Consider the following 18,626-nt stretch of genomic DNA (forward strand, 5'->3'; position numbering starts at 1 on the left):
ACAAGTCACATGCTGTGTTATCAAATCCAAGGGTTTGCCTTAGGGAAAAGTCAACATCATAGCAAATCACCCAGATTTTTCACTTTTTCTTCAGAGAACAGGTTGGGCTTGCTGACTGGTCACCAGGCAGCCCAAGGGAAGGAGCTGCTTCTTTAGAAGGGGTCCTGTTCTGGGGACCACGCCCCTCTGCCCCAGAGGCGGGGCCTCACCAGGGACCTTGAGGGCCCTTCTAACCCTGTCCTCCAAAGGTCGCAGTGGAAGGATGCTCACTGCCCCCTCTGTGCGGAGGAGAACCATACTCCTCCCAGAGAGGAGGCTCCCTAGAGTCAAGGCGGCTGCCCACCCAGCGCCTGGGCTTGCTGGGTGAGGGGCAGCGCTGCCTTTGGCTTGGATGCCAAGTGGATCCAACAAAAGTGATTGAGTTCTAGGCCCCTCCCTTTGCGTCTACGCAGGGGCAGGGGCTTCTCAGCCAGCGCAGAGGGAGAAGCGAGCCGGCCAGCTTCTCAACCCGGAGCTTAAGCAGATTCCAGCGCGTCCGTTCTGACAGAGGAGACTCGGTCTGCCGTGCAGGCGTCAGGAAAAGCTCATTTCCTGAAGGAAGAGGTGAGTAACTAAGAAGAGTCTCAGCAAGACAGGTGAGACTCTTGGAATTGGTAACACGTTGCCTCGGGGAACGGGTGGGAGGGAAGCTTTTCACTGCTCTTTTGTGCCTCTTAAATTTTGGATCACGTAAGTATGGCCTAGTCAAAATATTTTAATTTGAATGAATTTAGCATAATGCTACTTTCCTGGAGCGAGGAAAGGGGGGGGGGGGAATCTGCTTGGTCTCAGGGTAGCTTGAGAGTAAGTTTGATCTGGAAATTGGCATCACCCACCAAAGCTGGCCTTTTCCTCCCTCGGAAGCAGCCCTTGCATATCTCCTCAAGCATCACTTGTCAACCTTTACAGTGCGTGTGAATCACCTGGAGTCTTGTTGAAACGCAGGTTCTGATTTAGGGACAGGAGAGAGGCCTGAGACCGCGTTTCTAACAAGCCCCCAGGTGATGTCGATGCTGCTGGTCCACGGACCACACAGAGGGAAGCAGCAGAGCTCGGCAGGGCGGGGCGGAGGCTCAGGGGTGAGGGAAGCAAGGGCCTCCCTAGCGGCAACTTCCACCTGCGGAGTGAGTGCCATCATCATCTCATTAGCCCTTCAGATGGAGCCTCAGAGCAGAGAGGGAGGGAAGTGGGCAGGGACACCCAAGCCCCACAGGACAGCAAGAGCCAAACCTTACAGGCAGTGCGTCTCCCATCTGGGTGAGACGCTATCCCCCGAGCTTCCCGAGGCTCTCTTTGCTTCCTCCTCTTCCCTCACCACCCCCCCCTTTTTTTTTTTTTTTTTGATAACAGCTTTATTAGCTGTAACTCACAGACCACACCCCCCATTTAAAGTGTGTGATCCAGTTGTTTTTGATGTATTCATGGGTTTGTACAGACATCACCCTTGTGGATTTTAGAACATTTTCAGCACCTCAAAAAGAACCTCGTGCCCCTTAACAGCCCCTCCCCAGCCCCCACCTTCTACTTTCTGTCTCTATGACTCTGACTTCTCTAGGGAGAAGAATCACACAGTATTTGTCCTTCTCTGTCTGGCTTCTCTCGCTGAGCATCACGTGCTTTGGGTTCGTGCATGGTGTAGAAGGTGCCAGGATTTCCTTCCTTTTAAAGGTGGAATCAGATTTCACTGTGTGAATGGACCACATTCATTTACCCATCATCTGTCTGTGGACCCTTGGGTTGCTTCCAGCTTTCAGCTACTGTGAATCGTGCCGCTGTGAACATTTGCATACGTGTTTGAAAATATGTCTTGAATTTACCCAGTACCTAGGAATGGGATTGCTGGATCATGTGGTGAGTCTCTGTTTAACTTTTTGAGGAACCATCAGACTGCTTCCACCACAGATGCCCCATCTGACGTTCCTGCCAGCTGAGCACAAGGATGCCAGTTTCTCCACATCCTCACCAGCACTCGTTATTTTCTGAGGTTTTTTTTTTTTCTTTTCTTTTTTTACATTTTTAAAACTTTATTTATTTATATATTTATTTTACAATGTTGTATTTTTAAGTTGAAGTATAGTTTATGTATACTGTGTGTGTTACAGGTGTACAAGATAGTGAGTCACAGTTCTTAAAGGTTATACTGCATTTATAGTTATTATAAAATACTGGCTATACTCCCCACATTGTACAATACATCCTTGTAGCTTATTTTATCCATGATAGTTTGTACGTCTTAATCCTCCACCTCCATCTTGCCCCTCTCTCTCCCCTCTCCCCACTGGTAACCACTAGTTCTTTACATCTGTGAGTCTGTTTCTTTTCTGTTATATTCACTAGTTTGTTGTATTTGTTTCGAATCCACATGTAAGTGATATCTTACAGTATTTGTCTTTCTCCGTCTGACTTACTTCATTTAGCATGATGCCCTCCGAGTCCATCCATGCTGTACACCAGAAACTAACACATTTTAAATCAACTACTGCAACTAAAAAGCAAACAATCCATTTAAAATATGGGCAGAAGAACTGAATAGACATTTTTCCAAAAGAGGAAATGCAGATGGTGAACAGGAACATGAAAAGTTGCTCAGTATCACTAATATCAGGGAAATGCAAATCAAAATCACGAGACACCATCTCACACCTGTCAAAATGGCCATCATTAAAAAGAGCATAAATAACAAATGTTGGCAAGGATGCGGAGAAAAAGGAACCCTTGTACACTGTTGGTGAGAATGTAAACCAGTGCAGCCACCATGGAAAACAATATGGAGGTTTCTCAAAAACCCAAAAATAGAACCACCATGTGACCCAGCAACTCCACTCCTGGGCATATATCTGAGAAAAACAAAAACATTAATTCAAAAAGACACATAAACCCTGCTATTAACAGCAGCACTATTTACAATTGCCAAGACACGGAAGCATCCCAAATGAACATCAATAGATGAATGGATAAATAAGATGTAGTATACACATGCAATGGAATACAGCTCACCCACAAAAAAAGGATATTTTGACATTTGTGGCCCTTCATTCACTTTTTTTTTTTTGCACTTCAAGAACCAGAATTTTATAACTGGCATAAATTTCCATTGCATCAAAAACAACAAAATACCTAGAAATAGAGTTAACCAAGGACATTACCCATACTCTTAAAACTGTAAAACACTGATGAAGGAAATTAAAGATGATACAAAGAAATGAATTCTTGGATTGGAAGAATCAACATTATTAAAATGGCCATACTACCCAAAGCAATCTACAGATTCAATGTAACCCCTGTCAAAACACTCATGACATTTTTCACAGAACTAGAACAAATAATTCTAAAATTTATATGGAACCACAAAAGGCCCCAAATTGCTAAAGCAATCTTTTATAGGTCTTTTTTTTCCCACCTCTTTCTTTTTTCTTTTCTTGTGGTTTGGTGACTAGGGAAGTTCCTTTAACATTTGTTGTAAAGCTGGCTTGGTGGTGCTGAATTCTTGTAGCTTTTGTTTATCTGTGAAGTTTTTGATTTCTCCATCAAATCTGAATGAGAGCCTTGCTGGATAGAGTATTTTTGGTTATAAGTTTTTCCCTTCCATCACTTTAAATATATCATGCCACTCCCTTCTGGCTTGTAGAGTTTCTGCTGAAAAATCAGCTGATAACCTATGGGAGTTCCTTTGTGTGTTATTTGTTGCCTTTCTTTTGCTGATTTTAATATTTTCTCTTTATCCTTAATTGTTGTCAATTTGATGACTATGTGCCTTGGTGTGTCCCTTTTTGGGTTGATCCTGTGTGGAGCTCTCTGCACTTCTTGGACTTGGGTGACCGTGTCCTTTCCCAAGTTAGGGAAGTTTTTGGTTATCTCTTCAAAAATTTTCTCAGGTCCTTTGTCTCTTCTCTTTCTGGGACCCCTGTAATGCAATTAGTGTGCTTCATGTTGTCCCAGAGTTCTCTTAAACTATCCTCATTTCTTTTCATTCTTTTTTCTGTTCTGCAGTAGTGATTTCCACTAATCTGTCTTCTAGCACTGATCCGTTCTTCTGCCTCATGTAGTCTATTCTTGGTTCCTTCTAGTGTGTTATTCATTTCAGTGATTTTATTCTTCAACTCTGTTTGAGTATTCTTTATATTTTCCAACTCCTGCTAAAAACTTCGCTCTGTGCATCTATATACTCCTCTTGAGTTCTTTTAACATCTTCACCATCATTACTCCAAATTCTTTCTCAGATAAATTGCCTATCTCCTCATCACTTATTTCTTCTGGGATTTTATCTTGTGCCTTGGCCTGGAAGATATTCCTCTGCTGCCTCATATTGTCTTTCTATTTGTATTTTTAGGTAAGTTAGTTATGTTTCTCAACCTTGAAGAAGTGGCTCTCTGTGGGAGACGTCCTGTGCGTCCCAGCAGTACACTCCTCTCTTGGCACCCAACAGCCAGGGTCCAGGTGGTCCCAGTGTAGAGTCTGGCCTATGTTTGTGGATTCCTTCCACAGGCTTTGGGACTGTTGTTTTCTTATTTCTGGTACCTGCCCCCTGGTGGATGAGGCTGGACTACAGGCTTATGCAGGTTTCTTCCTCCTTCCAGGAGTGCCTGCCCACTGCTGGGTGCAGCTTGTTCCTAGACCTCCGGTGCCTAGGGGTATGCCTAGAGGCTCAGGAAGTCCGCTGATGGGTGGGGCTGTGTTCCCACCCAGTATGTTTTTTGGCCTGAGGCTTCCCAGCCCCTGAGCCTACAGTCTCTTGGGTGGGGCTAGGTCTTGGTGCTAAGATACAAGCAAGATGTCAGCCTCCAGGAAAGCTCATGTAGATGAACACTCCCGGAATGTCCACCACCAGCTTTTATGTCCCCTGGGTGAGTCGCAGCCATCCCCCAAGTCTCCAGCAGCCCCTCCAAAACCAGCAGGCAGGTCTGGCCCAGGTTCCTATGAATCAGTGCCTCTGCCTTTGGACCTGGCACACGCAAGATTCTGTGTACGCTTCCCAAGAGAAGGATGTCTTGTTTCCCCCAGTCCTGTGGGGGTCCTGGAGTTAAGCCCCACTGGCCTTCAAAACCAGATGTCCTGGGGTCTCCTCCTCCCAAGGTCAGAACCCTGGGCTGGGGAGCCTGACGTGGGGCTCAGAACTCTCAGTTCTGTGGGCAGGCTTCTGCGACTTAATTATTCTTCAGCTTGGGGGTCGCCCACCCCAGGGGTATGGGGTCTGTTTACATCGCGAGCACACCTCTCCTACCATCCCAGTGTGGTTCCTTCTTTATGTTTCCAGTTGAAGATAATCTTTTCTGCTAGGTTCCAGTCTTTTTTTTTTCCCCCTAATAGTTGTTTAGCAGTCACTTGTGGTTTTGCTGTAGTCGCAAGGGGAAGTGAGCTCGTAGTCCTACTGCTCCGCCGTCTTGCCTAGAAGCCCTGGGAGCCTGCCTCTCCCCTCATGGCCAGCTGCCTCCCCACAGGTCCAGCCCTCTCCCAGTTGCCGCCTTGAACACCTTTACATTTCACCCCTGGGGGCAAGGCCAAGTGTCCCCTTGGATGTTGGCCAAGGTCATTCTCTTAAGGAGTCGTCATCCAGCCTAGGGATCTGTGCAAGTCTCAGAGGCTAGAGGAAGGCCAGCGTGCTGGGCCCAGCTGTCATGTCTGTCGGCTCTGGAGGGAATTACACGTGTGCTCCCCTCCCTGAAGGCCAGGTCAGTGTCTCCTTCAAGCATCTTTTGGACAGGTCCTAGCCCACAGCAGGCATCAAAAAATGTTTACTGCATGAATGAATGGACAAGTGAATGCCCTACTAGGCTCTCCAGAAAAGTGAAAACGCTCTAGGCCTCTTCTGCACGAGCCACTCTGGCCACCGGGAGGCTCCCCTCCCCACACAAACAGTGAAAAGCTTGTAGCAAGATCCCAAAGTGCAGGAGAGGTGGCTGTGCCTGGAAGCCCCAGTCCATTGTGGACAAGGACGACTCTTCTTGGTTCAGAGCTGCAGGCAGTTCTGCCTCCAACATCTTCACCAAATCTGCTCTCAGCCAACACCTCTGGCTACGCCTCCACGGTCTGCAGGTTCCGCAGTTGCTCCACATTCGCCTTTCCGTTCCCCTGGTGGCCGGACCTGTGTGTGGGCAGGTGGGGCACAGAGGACTGTTGGGAGCCTTGCGGATGGGGACGGCCTCGCTAGAGGCAGACTCCACTCGCAGAAGCCTCCGGCTGGCAGCACTGCAGTCCTGCAGGGTCTCTGGCCAAAGCCCGGGCCCAGGGAGATGCTCAGGCCCAGGCCTCTGGAGCTGCCCCAGCAGTGAGCCCTCAGGCTATGCTGAGACCAGCAGGGCAGCCACTCTTCCCTCTCGCAGGTGAAGGAACTCAGGTGGGCGCCCAGGAAGTGACAATCGGCTCAAGGAGCATGTTGGGAGCTGCTGGGTGCCGGGCCTACCCCGGCAGATCCCCTAGCCTCTCCGTCTTTCTTGCCTCCCCTCCATCCTTTGCCTCCCCTTTCCATCCCAGCTCACTTCTCTCTTTCCCTGCCCTGGCTCAGCTCCAGGTTGGAGGCTGCCAATAGCTAAGTCAGCAAAGAATGAAAGCTCGAGGCAGAGGAAAGCCAGCCCAGGTCAGTGAACCCCTCTGACATAGCTGACAAGAAGAGAGTCATGGGACCCTACCTACCGATGGAGGGGAACCAGCCCCCTGTGTTCAGCCCCCACTAGAACGAAAAGGAAAACAGGCCCAGAAAGGGCCGGGCACCTGTTGAAGGTACAGAGGCAGGCAGGAGAAGAGCAGGCCCAAAGGCTGGCCTCCCGACTCAGCCCGGGGCACCCCCTGTGCCAGGCTGTGGTCAGATCTGCAGAAACTGCCAGGCTGCCCAGGGCTTCTGGGCTGCGCTCCAGGGAATCGCAGCCTGCAGGCCGCCTGTGAGCAGCCACCACCCTCCTGAAGCTAGGGCAACTCCAGAATTTCCACATCAAAGAGGAGCTTAGGGAAGGCATCTGAGGGGAGTGGTGGAATGGGGGGCTCAGTAAAGTAGAATAACCTGATAGAGAAGAAATGGATTCTAGGGGGACACACTGCCTGGATTCAAATCCCAGCTCTGCCATTTATTAGCTGTGTGACTTGAGCAAGTTACTTGACCTTTCTGTGCCTCGGTTTCCTCATTAGTAGAATGGGGAATATTAGCATCCACGTCATTAGGTTGCTGAAATGAGGTCACATACACAAAGAGCTCAGAGCAGCGCCCCGCACAGTAAGCCTGAGGGAGTGACAGCACTGTTACGGTCTTAATGCTGGGACGGCACAGCAAGCAGACACATTTGTGGTCACTCGGGGACTGGTGGGGAGGCTAAAGCACCACCAGCACCCCTCCACCCAGAGCCCAGCTTGAATGGGCTCTGCTGGGTCCCGGACGTCCTGCCTGTGGCCAGGTCAGCCGGAGCAGGGAGCAGGGTAGCAGACGGCTGTCTCTGCAGGCCTGGTTCCCGGCCCTCGGCTGGGCAGCCCTCACCTGGCGGGCTGGAGGAGCTGCTGGCACACACAGCCATTCTCTTTCTGGCCACCGCCTCCATCCTGCGCCTCGGGCTGCTCGGCCAGCCCCGTTCCCACCTCGGCCGGGGCCACGCTGTGTTGCGAGGACTCCGCCAGCTGGGCGAGGACCCCTAGGTCCCTAGGCAGGACATGACCTGTTAACCCTGGCCTGCAAGCCCTGGGTGCCACCCCTTCCCCGGGAACTGGTGAGCCACTTGCCCTGCAGGGGGCGCCCCTCTTCCCCCAGCAGCTCAGTGGGAGAAGCAGATGCAGTCAGGGCTCAGGGTTCAGCTTGAGAACCACGGCTGGGTTTCAGTCCAGGCGAATGATGCAGGCTGGCCCTCCGCCCTGTCCCAGGTTGTAGTGGAGCTTAGGGAAGTGCCCAGTGCCCGTCCAGAGCCCATTATCTGCAATTCCTCTTTCCGATCCCAGCCCCTCCAGAAAGCCTTCCCCAAAGGCTGGGCCAGAGCCCCTCGCCCCTTCCCATCCACCCAACCACTACGATTTTCCATGCACACTGTGTTCTGCTCCTCTAAATACACACCCAAAGCCCAGCAAGCCCAAGGCCAAGAGGCCCCGAGATTGGAGGGAAAAATCCATTCTTTTCCTTCCCTTACCACTCCAGCCCCGCCTCAACCCCAGCCCCCAGGACCAGTGCTGGAAGGCGCCGTATGTAAACCAACACTCTCATTTCACAGAGAGAGAAACTGAGGCCCAAGGAGGCCTGGGACTGGTCCAGAGTCACTTGGGGAGATAGTAATAGAGCCAGGTCTGGAAACCAGGTCTCCTGCCCACGACCTGGAGTGGCTTTTCTTCTGCCAGCTGCTCTGAAGCAGAATCCAGTCCTCTAGAGCAGGTATTCAGAGCATTCCGCCTTCCCCAGCCTATCCAGGGGAGCTGCCCGCATTCGGCCCTGCCTCTACCCCGTCGCCAAACACCAACAGAAAACCAAGGTAAGGGTTCTCAGCCAGGGAGGGAGATGACCTAGTGGGCGCCCCTCGGGCTGCTGGGAGGACACTTAACTGACCTCACTTCCTCGTACTTCTTGTCTCGGTAAAAGTGGCTCTTTTTGATGAAGTAGATGAGCACCAGGTCGCAGAAGAAAGACCCCTGCAAAAGAGTTGGGGTCCCTGACTCAGAATCGACTTCCAGAGAGCGCTCGGCTACTTGACACAAACCACACCCCGTTTGACCCGACAACCCCTGAGGGGGCATCATGGTCCCCATCTCAGGGACACTGGGCTCAGAAAGGGGTGCCTTTGTCCAAGGCCACAAAGCTGGTCCCTGGTAGAGCCAGAGTTAGCCTGCAGCCCAACTGATCCCTCAGGCCAAGCACCCCCGCACTCCCCTGACCCCACTGAGTCAGGTCTTCAGCCAGCGTCTGCTGAGCATCACGGGTGCCAGGTACTGCCCTGGGGTGCAGGGAGGAGTGGGGACCGTTCCTCTGGCACAGGAGACAAGCATGTAAATTACGACCCAAAGTGACATGTCCTACGATGGGGAGAGGTGCAGGGGAGCAGACAGAAGACGGGACTTTATTTTGCCTGGGAGATACATCTGGGCTGAGTCTTGAGGGCTGAATAAGATTTTATAAAAGGGAAAAAAAGCTCAGGAAGGACGCTGCAGAGGCAGCACAAGCTCGTCATGCCTGGGAATAGGGGCGGGACAGAACTGTAGCACTTTAGGAGCTCTCTCCAGTAGTCAGTGAGAGAGATGTATTGGAGAGCATCTGAACAAGGGCACAACGGCAGGGGTCAAGGAAAGGTGAGGCCTGAGCTAACCCAGTGGACCTGCGGGCACACCTGAGCACACCCTCTTCAGACCAGAGTAGGTGGTGCAAATACCAGTCTCCTCCACCAGAGGGCGACTCCACCCTCACAGCACAGAAGGGAGGGGCGGAGTTTCCTGAAAGTCTGAGGAGCGGGAGGGGGTGCGAGGGGGTTGATGGATGGCCCCACAGGGTCCTCTGACCTGGGCGCTGCACATCTTCCCCGCCCTGTGTCAAAAAAGCTATTAATTCCTTGTTTGACAGAGAACACTCCTCCCACCCCCACCCACCCTCAACCAGCACTTTTTCCCTGTTACCTTCACTTCACAGGTGTCCCCCAGATGCCCCTGTGTTCTGATTTACCCACGTTATAAGAAAGTGATGGCCGAAGGGGCCCTTCTCTAGGAAATTTAGACATGCAAACATGCAGGGCTCCCCAACAATGCTGTCTGCAGTTAGGGGGGGTCATTTGGGGCACACTTTCATCCACTGACCACACTTCTCAGGAGCATGGCCTCTTTGAGTCCTGCTACAGGACAGTTTTCCTGGTCTCCAGGAGTCCTAGGTCCTGCTAGAAGCCTCCAATGGGACTGCTGTGACTGCCCGGCAGAGGAACCCAGGGTGAGGCTGCCAGAAACCTTGGCAAGGGGCCTCCTGGGGTGGGTACAAGCCACTCACTGATGACTCCCCTGTCTTTAAAAAACTTCCACAAAAACAAAAGGGCATGAAAGAGATCCAGGGGAATCCTTCCCTGCCCTCCAGCCACTACTTCCTCTCCTGTGGGCCCCTCGAAGCCCAGCTGAAGGGACAGATCTGAGGGAGGACCGATTTCCCTGCCTCTCATCTCCTTAGCTGCATGATTCGCAACCAGGGGCAGATTGTTGATGCCTGGAGAGATTTTTGGTTGTCATGATGAAAACCAGGCAGGACCCTCCAGGGCCCCCTGGGTACAAATCCTTTTTGTGTCCCCCGTTCCTTTCGTGTAGGAAATAGGCTTCATTCAGCCTCCTAGATTATTTCCCTGAGTTCCAAAGAGCAGATTCAAACATTTGCTACTCAGAGAAGTGAGGAAATGCAGAAAGAGAGGAGGAGGAGTCAAAAAACAATAGTGTAGCCTTGGGGCAGGGTCTTGGTTCCTCCTGCAGGGACAGATATGACTATCTTTGAGTTCTTCTGCAGGAACTAAGGCCCCCGCCCAGGGGGAGGATGGTAACTCAGGCCCTGTAACCTCATGAGCCCATCAGAAGAAAGTCACACACCCTGCAGCCCTCACCCCAAATTTTGCATATAAATCACTCCACCCCAAAAACCATCAAGGAGTTTGGGGGGTTTGAGTACAAGCCTCCCATCCTCCTTGCTCGGTCCTGCAGTAAACTCTTCTCTGCTCCAAACTCCGACGTTTCAGTTTGGCCTCACTGTGTGCTGGGCACAGGAACTCATGTTCGGTGACAGCAGCTGTGGCGGAGGTGCTGCGGCATCTGGTGGGTGACGCTGGGGGTGCTGCCTGCCCCCCTACAGCGTGCAGGACGGCCCCACAAAAAGAGGATTACCTGGCCCCAGACATCACAGGGCCATGGCTGAGAAACCCAGAAGTAGCCAGATCCTGCCTCTTTTTAGCAGAAGTGGAGACAAGGCGGCCCAGGATCCCAGAGAACCCTCAGACACAAACAGAAGCCCTTCTGGCTCTGGAAAGAGAAACCCAGGTGGTCACTGCCACCTGGGGGGCCGCCGGAGGGGTGTGAAGTCCTGGAAAGGCCTTTCCACAGGTCTGCCTGGACCTCCCAGGAACCCCCCCCAGCTCTGGTTCTTCCCAGGGCCTCAGGACAGCTCCCCTGGGGCACTGTCCCCCCACCGCCTGCCCCTGCCCTGCCCATCCTAACAGGGTAAAGTGGGGGAGAGGTACTCACCACCCCCATAAGCGCCACCCCAGAGCCCACGTTGATGATTGTGGGGATGATGCTGAACTTCCCTGCCTGGAGCACAGAGAGACAAGGTGGGGTGAGGCGGACAGCAGGATCCCAGGGACTCCACCAGAGAAGCCCGGGGTCCCTCCTAGCACCCCACCCACCCAGGACGTGCCTGCCCAGCCTCAGAACACACGAACCTTGCCATTCACCATCACATCAAAGCGGATCCCATAGGCCTTAAACAGCGTGCGGAACTCCACCCCAGCGGTGTCTCGGTAATACTTGGCAAACCTGGGGGAGACAAGGCTGGGGAGACCTCGGCCTGCCTGGGCCTCCCAAATGTCTGGCGTCACAGGCTCAGCTGCCTTGGAGACTTATAACCCTCCATCCCGGGACCCTGGCTTTCAGCAGCTCCCAGGACAGTCTGGAGACTCCCTTGCTGATACAAAGCTAAAGATCTGTGTTCAGGCCTTTGAAGTCCTTGCCAGACATTCCCCATGAGACAAGGGCTTTCCCACTACTGCTGGGCCAAGCTGGGGCCACCAAGGCACTGGCGGATCTGACCCAGCTGTGCAGCCCAGCCTCACCTTCAGGGCAAGTACAGCCGATGCTTCTCTCCTCTCCCAGAGGCCCCCTGGCTGCCTCCCACGCCCGCCCCCAGGAGGGAGTGTCATAGTGCTGGCACCCAGGAAAGGTCACAAGGTGGCAGGCCTCGTCCCAATTACCTGAAATTGTACCCAGAAGAGACAGAGTTTTCTGAAAATTTGTTGTCCAGACGGCTAAAGTGATAGTGCGGGTTGCATTCAGAGGGAGCTCTGTCAAGATCACAGTTCCACTCAATCTGAATTCCTATCACACCACCCTTGATGCAAAAGAGACAAAAATCAGCTCACAGAACTTTCTAGAGATGGTCAGAAATCACAGACCCATTCTTCACGGGTAGCTGGACTAGACTGGGGAAGTGCTCAGATGAGAGGGAGGCCCGGCTAGAGCATCTTCCAGGAGGAACGAGAGGCCCGAGGTTCTAGCCCCACCCCGGCCCCACCCTGGGGTGGCTGAGCAGAGCGCGTGGCTGACAGCCCATATCCTCTTGCTCGGTGCTTCAGGGGAGACGGGGACGATCAGGGCGAATGTGTGCTGTGGGACAGGCACCCAACATCAGCGCCAACATGCCAGTGAGGCTCCTCCTGGCTCAGTTTCAGCTGATTCCCAGAGGACTAAGAACCAGACAGCACAGCCAGCTGTGCATCACAGTGAATGCTGAGACAGTGAGTCCCCAGGCAGGTGACTTGGTAGGCCCACCCCCTCCCATGGGTCCTCCTCCCACCCGCTCCTCATTGCAGAGCCCAAGTCCAGAGCCCTCCGACCCCCTGAGCACACACCACCCACCTGCAAAGCTATCTCCTGGAAGTTGCTCCCTGTCCAGCTGACCACGGACCCCAGTCGGAAGATGGGGCAGTAGGGGTCCTTGGGGCCAAATTTACATGATTTGAGGAAAGCTCTGTCTTTGGTGTCCAGCACATTGGTCCTGGGTAGAGGCCAGTGAAATGAAGGTGAGACTGGCTGTTCTCAAGCCAGAAACTGGGCCTAACCCAGGAGTCACTGGCCCCTCGGCTGGGCGAGATGGAGCCCCTGACTTTAGCCCCTAATCAAGTCCTGGTACTTTCCCCACCCCCAACATCCTTCTGCAAAAAAGGACAGAGCCCCACCGCCACACAGGGGAAAGGGTGAAGGGTGCCCCGCATCACCCAGTGGTTCACACATGGCCTCACGTACTTGGAGAAGTTGAATTTGGGGAAGCGAATGAAGTTCTTTATGTAAACGGTGAAGTCTTCAGCCTTGCCCAGGAGTGGCTTCCTGAAAACCAAGGAAGGAGAGCATGTTCAGGAGGCCCCGCCCTGACCCCCCAGGCCTCCCGGGGCCTGTGCTAAGGCTGAAGCCCACCTGCTCCCTGGATCCCCTGGAGCCTTTGCCAAGGACAGTTAGTTTGACCATGTCGGGGTGGTCCCCAGGCCTTTGTCGGGTGTCTTGCCCCCCGCCCCCAGAATGAGGATCCCAAGTGGACAGGTTCCCTTGGGACCTGCGCTGCCTGGGACTGGGTAACTCCTCAGGGTCCTGAGGCGACAGCCACTCACGCTGGCCTGGACTTTGTCTCCACCGGGCACCAGGCGAAGATCTCACAGGTGCCCTTTGGTGCACTCTCAGCCCGCAGGCAGCGGCCAGTCCTCACTCCTGCAGGGGTGGACAAGGACGATGCCGGGAACCTCCCAGCTCCAGCCCCCTGCCGCCCCCCAGCCCTGGCCTCTCCAGGCCTCACCATTTCCAGCCACAACAGGCTCCCCAGGAGGGCAGTCGCTGTCCTCCTTGCATGAGGCGTCTGGAATGCTTTCACTCTGCCAGGAGGGAGACGGCGTCTGGGTGGGGTCCCTGCAGGTCTCAGAGCCGGGTCCCACCCCAGGAGCTAGGACAGGGGTTCCTCTCTGGCCTGGGGCCACGCTCCCCTTGAGAACCTGCTTCTCCCCCAAGCAATGCAGGTACCAGCAGGTGCACACATCCCCCGGGGCCCTTGGAGGGGCAGACACCCCTGCTTCAGGCAGCCCATCCCACCCCCGCCCAGGTCTCTCCACCGATCACACCTCAGCACAGGTTTCCTGCCGCTGGTTGGGGGTCACGATCAGGTTGGTGACTACAAAGAAGACGTTCTCTCCCTGAGGAACCAGAGTGGGGTTGAGGAAGGGTCCCTTCTGCCCTCTGGAGACCTTTCCTCCCAGGGCTGCCTGGCAGACAGTGGGGTCTCTGCATGGGTGTTGCAGACACTGGGGCCACAAGATCAATGGATCCCACCCACGTGCCCACTGACCTCAGAGTCCCTGAGTAGGTGTCCTCTGATGGCTGTCTTCCAGGCCCGCCACCCCAAACCATTCTGACTGCAGCCCCAAGCTCAGGTCCAGGAGAAGGGGCAGCAATGGGATGGCCTGGCTGGGCCCAAGGAACCACTCCCAGGGTGATGGCCAATGTAAGAGTAGGGCTTTCTGTACCAGGCCACCCAACTCACACTGACCTGGAAGTTCTCTGGGTCACATTTGGTCTCAACAGGCTCAGGGTTTGTTGGGAACAAAGCAGCCCCCAGTCAGGGAGGGCAGGGGTCTGGGGTAGGGGGAAGGATCAGGGCAGGGTCTCTCCCTGCAGTGAGTAGAGGTCCCTGGGTCCCACAGCTGCCCACGTGACACACCCCGAGCCAGACCCTCCCGCCCGGCTGGGTGGGGCTCAGACCTGCGGTGGTATGACATAGTCTGCCACATCCCAGAGCCGCTCCCCCAGCTCTGAGGTGTTGGTAAAAGTCACGCCCTTGACTTTGGTGATGATGCTGCTCTGTAGTGACGTGTCGGTATCCTGGTAACATTTCTTCACCAGGAACACCCAGCTGCAGGAAGAGGGGACAGGTGGCCATCAGCCTTGTTGCTGCCCTCAAGAAGTTCCCCCAGGCCCCCAGGGTGCAAGGGGAGCGGCTTGGGGCCCCACCTTTCCCGCCAGCTCCCAGGCCGCAGTCACAACTTCCACTGCTGCCTGAAAGCCAGACCTGCGAGCAGCAGAGGTGACCAGCAACTCCAGAGCCAGGGGCTGCTGCTTTCAAGAGCCAAGGCCCTGCAGCTGGGCAGGCCTGGGCTGAAACTTGCTCACCACACTGGCCATGTGACCTCAGGCAAGCCAGTGAGCTCTGGGGGGCAACACAGGGTTAGCTGCGCCACCTGCCAGGGGGGTGAGGATGGTCAAAGGACAAAGTGTATAACCTGAAACTGTTCATGAGACTCAGACAGACCAAAACTGAGGGGCATTCTACCAAATTCTAGTGTGGAATCCTGTACCCTCTGACACCCAAAATACAAGCAACAAAAGACAAAACAGATAAGTTGGATATGATCAAAATTAAGAACGTTTTTTGTGCATCAGAGGATACTATTGAGAAAGTGAAAACCCACAGAATGGGAGAAAATATTTGTGAGTCACATAACCACTAAAGGTCCAGTACCCAGAATATATAAAGACGCCTTACAACTCAGCAATAAAAAAGACAAATAACCCAATTTAAATATGAGCCAAGGATTTGAACAGACATTTCTCCCAGAAAGATACACAAATGGCCAATAAGCACATAATAAGATGCTCAACATCTTTAGTCATTAGAATGCAAATCAAAACCATTATGAGGTAGTACTTCACACCCAATAAGACAGCTGTAATCAGAAAAATGGAAAAAAACAAGTGGTGGTGAGGATGCAGAGAAACTGGTGCTTGCTGATGGAAATGTGAAATAGTGCAGGTCGGTAATTGCTCAGAAAGTTACCACATGACCCCGCAATTCCACTCCTAAGTTTATATCCAAGAGAACTGAAAACATGTCCACACAAAAACTCATACACGAATGTCCTTAGCAGCATTAGTCATAACAGCCAAAAAGTAGAAGCAGTGCAAATGTCCATCCACAGATGGACACATAATGTGGGGCATGGATACAATGGGCTATTATTACTCAGTCATTAAAGGAATGGTTTACTGACACTGGCTACAACGTGGATAAGCCTTGAAAACATTATGCTAAGTGAAAGAAGCCAGGCCAAAAAAAGGCCATATGTTGTAATGATTTGATTTACATGAAATGCCCAGAAGGGGCAAATCTATAGACAAAAAAAGTAGATTGACTTAGTGGTTGCCAAGGTTTGGGGGGAGGGGAGAACTGCCACTGACTGTTAGATACAGGTTTCTTCTGGGGGTGATGGTTGTACAACATTATGAAGGTACTAAAAACCACTGAAATGTATCATTTTAAATGGCTAAGTGATGAATTACATGCTATGTGCATTTTACCTCAATTTAAAAATGGTTAAAAAAAAATCCTGTACTCTTCAAAAACGTCAGTGTCATGAGAGACAAAGACACTCAGGAATGATTCCAGATCAAATGAGCTAAAAAAAAATTGTACTACCTTTAAAACTGTTTTGTGAGTATAAACTATGTCAAAATACAAAAAGTACTTTTTAAATGAGATAGCGTGTGTAAAGTTCTTAGCACAGCGAGCACCAGGCACATAAAGCTCAGTGACTACAACAGCTTATGACTGATGTCCCTGTTAACGTGAGACACTGTCCAGGTCAACCCCCATCGGTAAAGGTGGGAATACTAGGCTGGGAGAGGGCAGGAAGCCACCTTCCAGAGGTCATGCAGCAGTGCCCCTCCCAGGGTGTCAGTAAGCCAACCAGGATGCCTCCACCCTCATCTCTAGCGGCAGAACTGGAGTGTCCTGGGCTGTAGGCTGTCCCATCTCCAAGGATGTCTGATTGGGCTGTGACCCTTGAACCAACCAGGTGCTTTAGTAGGGACCCTCCGGGCCTGGACTGGACAGAAACATTCAGCAAATACTCGAGGGACAACATTCATTCACTTGTTCATTCATTTCACACCTATTCCCTAAGCACTGAGGTGATGCCAGGCAGGCCCTGCCTTCACGGCGCCCCCAGAGTGGCAGGGAGTCAGCACAGACATTAAGCAAGTGACCCCCCAAATAAGCATGTAATTACACTGCGGGAATGCTGTGCGGGAGCCAGTGAGAACCAGGTGGGAAGGAGGAGTGGGCACCAACCAAGAGGAAAGGGATGCCCGGCTGAGGAACAGTATCAACGAAAGGGCCTCAGGTGGGAGGCAGCCAGGTGCCTTCGGGATGAAGCTCCGGGAATGCCCCGCCTCCAGGTGGAGCCAGGTAAGATCACAGCGGCCCCGCAAGGAGGAGTGTCTGCTGCTCCCCAGTCAGGAAGCAGGAGGGGCCCGACGGCGCATTTACTGGAGGAGTGAAAGAGATGCCTCTGCATCGCAGACATCTGGTGTCACTTCCTCTCCACCTGTCCCCTTCCTACTTGGGAGTGAGAGCTGTGAACAGTGCCTGGCTGAACCACCCCAAGGAGCTACCCCTCAGCTGATGGCTCCAGCTCCTGCTAGGGGGTGGGGGAGGCAGACAGGCGAGCTGGGAGCCAGGGAAGGGAGGTTTCCAGAACCCCCAGCCAGATACCAGAGATGCCAGCCACGAGTGGGGTGGGCTGACCAGAAGGGAGCTCTGGACGTGCTCAGGAGTTGCCCCAGCTGGGAGCTTGGCTCTGAGCTCAGTGATTATAAATAAACTACCTAGTGCCTGGGCCAGCGCCGGCCAGGGCCCAGGGAGGCTCTCGAGACAGGGGCAGCCCAGCCCCCTGCATACTTGCCCGCTTCCCGAAGCCCCAACACTGGGGGCTCTAGCTCTGGAGGAAGGTCCGGACCATGGGAAGCCTCGTAAATGGGGAAACTCAGGAGCCCCTGCCGCATCTCATCACCTCCAGAGCCAGTGCGGGGGTACAGGACTCCCTCTTGACCCCCCCACCCTGACACCCAAGGGCACAAGCAGGGTCCACTCCCCGAGCAGGGTCCGCAGCCACAGGGCACCCCAGGCGCGCGCACAGGCCCATTCCGAGCCCCCCGAGGCCACGGCTGCCGCCCCTATCCCCGCCCGGGCCCAACTCCCCCCATCCCAGGAGCCCCGGAAAACTCACACCACCAGGTAGGTCAGGATGGAGAGCTGCAGCAGCCGGTAGAGCAGGCCCACCTTCTTGTTCTTGGCGATGACGTACTTCTCGGTCTTGTAGTCGAAGAGCGACTGGTAGAACCCCTTCCAGCCCACCTGCCCCATGGCGCCGTCTCACCTGCCCGCCGGCCGCGCCGCCACACATGTGCCGCATGGGAGCCGCCCCCTCCTGCCGCCGCCGCCGCCCGGCCCGGCCCGGCCCGGCCCGGCCCCCGCTGGGGCACCGCAGCGCCCGGGTGCGCGGCTCCAGCGGGCAGGGGCCAGCAGTCGGCGAGGCTGCGGCAGCGCCGCCGTAGGCCGGGCGGGGACCTGGGACGGCGACCTTGCCGCCGCCTCCGCTGACAGTGACACCGCCGGACCGCCGCCCGGTCACTGGCCCGGGAGGGCCCTCCCGCAGCCACCCGGCCCGGGCTCCTAGATCGCTGCGCCGGAGGGGTGAGGCGAGAGGAAGGGCTCCTTTGGAAGCAGCCCCAAAGATAGCCCGGGTTCCTCCTATAGAAAAGACGGGAAACTGAGGCCGGGGGAGGGGCCTACAGCACAGGAAATGGAGGCGAAGAGCTGGTAAAGCGCATTGACAGATAGATACAAAAAGGTTTCTTGATTTTTCTTGCTCCCTGGGAGGACCCTGGCCCTCCCCTCGCAGGCTGGGGGAGACTAGAGACCGGTGCCACCCGCGGCTCCTGCGCCTTGTGTCCGCTGGAATGAAGTGCGTGTTCCTGCTGCCGCAGCTGCGGCCGGTTTCTGCCCCACACCCGGGGAGTCAGCGGCCAAGTAGGTCCCAGTAGCCAGAACACGGAGAACTCTACCGCGCCCAGGGCGCGTG

The 18,626-nt window shown here is 54.1% G+C and overlaps 1 protein-coding gene across 2 annotated transcripts; it reads right to left on the bottom strand.

The window, feature by feature from the left end:
- Positions 1-1,356: 1,356 nt before the first annotated feature.
- Positions 1,357-18,006, bottom strand: P2RX5 (purinergic receptor P2X 5). 2 transcript variants are annotated; one of them, XM_031469508.2, is made up of 13 exons: positions 17,772-18,006; positions 14,470-14,620; positions 13,833-13,904; positions 13,514-13,589; positions 13,332-13,428; positions 12,973-13,053; positions 12,586-12,724; positions 11,922-12,058; positions 11,394-11,487; positions 11,197-11,262; positions 8,549-8,631; positions 7,502-7,660; positions 1,357-6,121 (listed from the first exon to the last, which is right to left on the bottom strand). In XM_031469508.2, exons 1-13 carry the CDS (start codon positions 17,906-17,908, stop codon positions 6,052-6,054), a joined length of 1,362 nt encoding a protein of 453 aa, XP_031325368.2. In that variant the 5' UTR covers positions 17,909-18,006; the 3' UTR covers positions 1,357-6,051. The 2 variants fall into 2 exon arrangements, with proteins under 2 accessions (XP_031325368.2, XP_010986232.3); XM_010987930.3 differs by lacking the exon at positions 7,502-7,660.
- Positions 18,007-18,626: the final 620 nt, after the last annotated feature.

This window comes from Camelus dromedarius, chromosome 16 (assembly GCF_036321535.1).
Source record: "Camelus dromedarius isolate mCamDro1 chromosome 16, mCamDro1.pat, whole genome shotgun sequence".
Classification (NCBI taxonomy): Eukaryota; Metazoa; Chordata; class Mammalia; order Artiodactyla; family Camelidae; genus Camelus; species Camelus dromedarius.

What these genes read in the sequence shown, in the direction of transcription:
- P2RX5 (XM_031469508.2), bottom strand. Translation starts at nt 17,908, where the DNA reads ATGGGGCAGGTGGGCTGGAAGGGGTTCTACCAGTCGCTCTTCGACTAC. An exon ending in TCCAGGAGATAGCTTTGCAG is followed by an intron (nt 12,059 to 12,585) that starts GTGGGTGGTGTG and finishes TTTTGCATCAAG; the next exon opens with GGTGGTGTGATAGGAATTCA. An exon ending in AAGAAGTACGAGGAAGTGAG is followed by an intron (nt 7,661 to 8,548) that starts GTCAGTTAAGTG and finishes TGTCCTGCCTAG; the next exon opens with GGACCTAGGGGTCCTCGCCC.